This window comes from Rhinopithecus bieti, unplaced genomic scaffold (genome assembly GCF_001698545.2).
Source record: "Rhinopithecus bieti isolate Rb0 unplaced genomic scaffold, ASM169854v2 scaffold_20101, whole genome shotgun sequence".
Lineage (NCBI taxonomy): Eukaryota > Metazoa > Chordata > Mammalia > Primates > Cercopithecidae > Rhinopithecus > Rhinopithecus bieti.
The window spans coordinates 679,263-684,435 of record NW_016810242.1 but is presented as its reverse complement, the minus strand read 5'-3'; the positions used below and the strand labels follow the sequence as shown (position 1 = coordinate 684,435).

The 5,173-nt window shown below is 33.0% G+C and overlaps 1 protein-coding gene across 1 annotated transcript in view; it reads left to right on the top strand.

Moving 5' to 3' along the window:
* Positions 1 to 5,173, top strand: part of COP1 (COP1 E3 ubiquitin ligase) — a 259,480-nt gene that overhangs the window by 73,942 nt on the left and 180,365 nt on the right. Inside the window, 1 exon segment of the mRNA XM_017891684.1 lies at positions 1,234 to 1,310. Within this exon segment, the coding sequence (XP_017747173.1) occupies positions 1,234 to 1,310 (77 nt within the window).

Here is a 5,173-nt window from a genome sequence, read left to right as displayed (position 1 = left end):
AAAAAAAAAAAAAAATTCTCAACACTTGATGATAAAATGTAGTCTAAATTTGTTTTACAATGTTTTATTGCCATAATTTTTCTCAATTAGATTGACAAAAAAAATCACTTAGTTTTCTTGGAGTGCCATCATAACTTAAAACTGTCAATTATTACCACTAAAACGCTTTTTTTGTTAACAATTTTTACATACCTACTCTGCGCATTTCTAGGAGTTAAGGTTAATTAAAAGAAATATAAGAATACATTACCAATATTCTGCGAATTTACGTTTAATATAGTTTACCTAAGGAAATTTATGGGAGGATACTTGGGAGTCTTACAGGATACTATGATTTGAAGTTTTTGCCTTTGGCTGTATTTATTAAAAAATTTAGTTTGTGTTTTTAATTATTTATATGTGTTATAATTTTCTTTTGCTGATATGTAGAACATGTTAAAGATTAATGGATTTAATATTTAGTGGATGTTCAGTATCCTCTGTGGCATTTTTAAGTTGTTACACATTTATGTCACTTACTTGACTGTATAAGTGAGCTGAGCTTGGATTAGCCAGAAATAATTCTATCTGATGATGCAAAAAATTTGCTGTTTTTTCATTAATCAAAATTACATAAAAAAGGAAGCTAGATTGTCAGTGTGAAAGGCAAAATTTATATAATGGTTGATTAGGCCTATTCCTCCGGATTACTGATCGAAAATTAGAGTTTAAGTCATTACTAAACAAAGCTAATATTTCAATCTTAATGTTTGTGGAGAATATGTATAAAGCAGAGACTTGACATATTCTGGGTGTTTTTTGTGCTTTTGTGTTCAAGAGTTGAACCTGATGATCCAGTTATCTTACTCTCATATTTATATTAGTATTTATCAATAGATAATCACCTGAATTAATGATGTACTAGTTCACTATTCACGTAGTATAATGTACATGTCATTTAAAATATTTACATTTATCTTTTTCTGTATTTGGTGGCTTCATTAATGATGAACAATATTTAGTAAACAATTTATAGTTCTTTAAGATTGTGTACCATAGAAAAGGCTTGTCTCTTAACTTTTCACATGTCCTTTCTTTTGTATTCTGTGGAGAGGAAGCCTTCAGAAATTTGATGTTGAGACAAATGGGGACTGATGAAAACCCGGGAATAGAAAGGAATATATCATGCCTCTTTTTGATTTATATATCTTCTATTTGAAATGTCTACTATAATTCAAATAATTTTATTTTCAGGAAATGAGTGGCTTATACTCTCCTGTCAGTGAGGATAGCACAGTGCCTCAATTTGAAGCTCCTTCTCCATCACACAGGTACAAGCTTCACACTTGCAATTGATTATAGAATTCATGTTACAAAATGTGCATATGGTCTAGTTCTTTAGGAGCATTTTCCATGCAGTGTATAAAACCCCTGAGAAATTACTTTGGTCATGATCTAGAAATGAGATTCATATGGCCCTTCTGTTTCCTTAATGCGATGAATTTCATGCCAGGAAGAGTTAGCGAGTAGAATACTATAATGTTATGAATTCACAGTTGGATTAAAAGTTTGATGACTTTCTTAAAGTAATGATAGCTTTAAATATCTTGTGAATTAAAGTCAGATGACATTAAAAAATCTAAATTTGAGAACATGAATTGGTAATATTAGGGGAAAACGTGGTAAGATAAAACCTTGGACTTTCCCCCCTAACTTGTTAAATTTTATTGGGCAGATCACTTTTCCCACATTTAAAATGAGGGCAATAGACAGATCTATTAGTTTAGATTTCCTTGATATTTTCTTATAACTCCTTGTTATTAATTTAATTAATTATTCTCTATGTTATATTAGAATGGCGTTATATTTGTCATGACCATTTCCCAAGATTTTAGAATAATGCCCGGCTTCGTTTAGTAGTAGCTATTTGTAAAATATAGTGAATGTGTGTGTTTCCCTTTTAGCTTCAAAATTGTATCTCATGAAATATGTACTATCTCAGTCTTGAGTTGTGAATTTTTATGCTTGAAATGTTCAAACTAAGAACAGTTTTACATGAAATCATGTATTTTTGGTTTGTTAAATCCACCCTCTGCTTAGGATAATGATGAATGGAATCTTAACAGACAAATAGTTTTAGGATAATGTGGACTCTCAGGAAGTCCAATTCTACTATGGTAGATTATAATAACCTTCAGAAACTATCACTTTAGGAAAGCTGTTGTGGATCTAGTTTGGTACATCGTGTACAGAAAGAGTGCAGGGATGTTCTAGTTAAGGAGAATTCAGAGGTTTGACATTTTTCCCATTAATTATAGTATGGAGAATCTTTGTGAGTTCTGGTTGATTCTTGTGTTATTTTAGCTGTGTAATTCAGTTGATTTTCTTCTATATTATTCTTTCTTTGAAACATTTGAGAATGACTTGTCTGTGTATATTGTTATCTTTAAGCCTAGAATTCAGTTCTGATATGCACAGAATCTTTGTCAATGGAATATTTATTATGTAAGTACATACAGGGAAGAAAAGTTGACATATCACAAAAGTTCACTAATAATAATTCATTCCCATTGTCTTATTCCTCTCTGTTTAACAGTAGCAAATTTTTTTTTTTGTATATGTTGTTTCCAGATCTTTGTTACTCAGTCTGTCATTGATTGTTGGATTTTATGAACTTGTGACAGTATAGTGAATTTACTTAATTGCTCTATTTATTGAATACCTCTGATGTGCTAGGAGCTATTCTAGGTGTTGGATCTAGCTGACAAAGTCCCTGTCCTTTTGGAACTTACCTTTTGGAATGTGTATATGGAGGTTGGGGGAGATACTAAAAGGGCTAATGTTTAGCATAGTAGTAGTATATAACATAATACAGTCATGCACTGCATAATGACGTTTCAGTCAGTGATGGATTGCATATATGATGGTGATCTCATAAGAAAATAATGATCTCATAAGCACATAAAGAGACCTAATATATGACACTTGATATTGGCATTGCAGATCAAGTAGGGGAAATGACTGATATTCAGTAATGGTGCTGGGACATTGGTTTTTTGCATATATATATTCACATATGTATACACATGTGTGTATATTCACATATATACACATATATGTATGTATATGTGTACATACATATCTGTGTGAGTATATGTATATACATACATACATACACACACCATCTTGGTTTGTGTAAGTATACTCTGTGATCACATAATGACAAAATTGCCTAATGACACATTTCTCAGAATGTGTCCCTGTCATTGAGTGATGCATGACTGCACTACCTTAGGAAGAATAATTAGGCATGGTAGGGGTTTGCAAGAGGATTCTGTTTTAGTTTTCATAGCCAGGCTTCTCCAAGGAGGTGGCATCTAAGTTGACACATTAATCAAGTAAAGACTAATTATGATAGAAAGTTATGGGATGGTGTTAAACAGCATCTGATTTAGATTTTAAAATGTTTACTTGGATTCCTGTGTGGAGGACAGAGAAGATACTACCAGTGTCCCTCTCAACCCCCTGACATTGGAAGCTAGGGAGAAAAGTTAGGAAGCATTGTAGCAGTCAGAAGAGAGGAGGTTGGTTTGCATTAGGATTTTATTGATGGAAGAGGTAAGAGTGGTTGTATTGTAAAATAAAGTAGCAGATCTTGTAAAACATACTAGATTTCATGAAGTTTATGAAAATGTTGGAGAATTGCTAGAATTGCTTGCAAAGCTATCATTAAATTAGATTCTAGCAGAGTTATATGGGTTAACAGTTCAAGAAGCGAAAATAGGCAAACAGTATTTTCTTCAAGAGTGTTTTGATGTTTTCTGTAAACAAGTGATTTGAGTATCACTGAAGGCTTCAGAGAGGCACTTGGGAAAATGATGTAGCCCTTAAATACTCTTGAGTGAAAATGATCCTTAAGATTACGATTTGAAATCAGACATGCTGACATGAATATTATCTTTTATAATACTATTAATATTTGATTTTTCTTTAAGCAGCAGCATGTAGTTGCAATTTTACTAATCATTTTCTTTCAGAATTAATAGCTTTATTATTTAAATGCCAGACAATTTTGTTCTTATTCCTCACTAAAAGTTTTGATCTCTCTTTTAAACAGGCTTACTTTACAAAGTTCTTTTCTAGATTCGTTAGTTTTCTGTAATGATTATCTTTATTATATGTCAGGTCACTGAATCCTTTACGTAGATTCTGGGTTTATGTTTAGATTATGTATTTAAATGAAAAAAGAAAAGCAGAAGCCAGATAATGGTATTCCCTCCCTTTCCCAGTCCCCCACAGAACTTTATATTCTACCTACTTTGATTAGCTATAATTGTCATATCCTGTGTTACTGCTTCTGTCATATCCTGTTTTACTGCTTCTGCCTTGTTTAGATCCTTAGCATCACCTAATCTAGCAATAATCTTTTAACCTATCCTCTTATGTGTTATTGTCAGAAATACGATGTTTCTTTCCTGCTTAAAATTTTTCAGTAGCTGCCTATCATGTACATTGGTTTAGATCCATCTCTTTGCATGACCCTCCGTAATTACCTAGGCCCAGCCTACTGTTTTCGTGCTTTAAAATTGTACGTAACTCTCAAAGCAGAATGTTAGGGTATCTTTGCTTATACTGTTCCTTTTGCCTAGAAACTTCTCCTGGATTCAACTGTTAAGTAACTATCCCCAAAGACCTGAAACCTAGGGTGAGGTCTTTCTTTTTATTTTGATTTTATTTATTTTTTGTTTTTATTATTATACTTTAAGTTCTAGAGTACATGTACATAATGTGCAGGTTTGTTACATATGTATACTTGTGCCATGTTGGTGTGTTGCACCCATCAACTTGTCATTCACATCAGGTATAACTCCCAATGCCATCCCTCCCCGCTCCCCATAATAGGCCCTGGTGTGTGATGTTCCCCTTCCCGAGTCCAAGTGATCTCATTGTTCAGTTCCCACCTATGAGTGAGAACATGTGGTGTTTGGTTTTCTGTTCTTGCGATAGTTTGCTGAGAATGATGGTTTCCAGCTGCATCCACATCCCTGCAAAGGACACAAACTCATCCTTTTTTATGACTGCATAGTATTCCGTGGTGTATATGTGCCATATTTTCTTAATCCAGTCTGTCACTGATGGACATTTGGGTTGATTCCAAGTCTTTGCTATTGTGAATAGTGCCGCAATAAACATA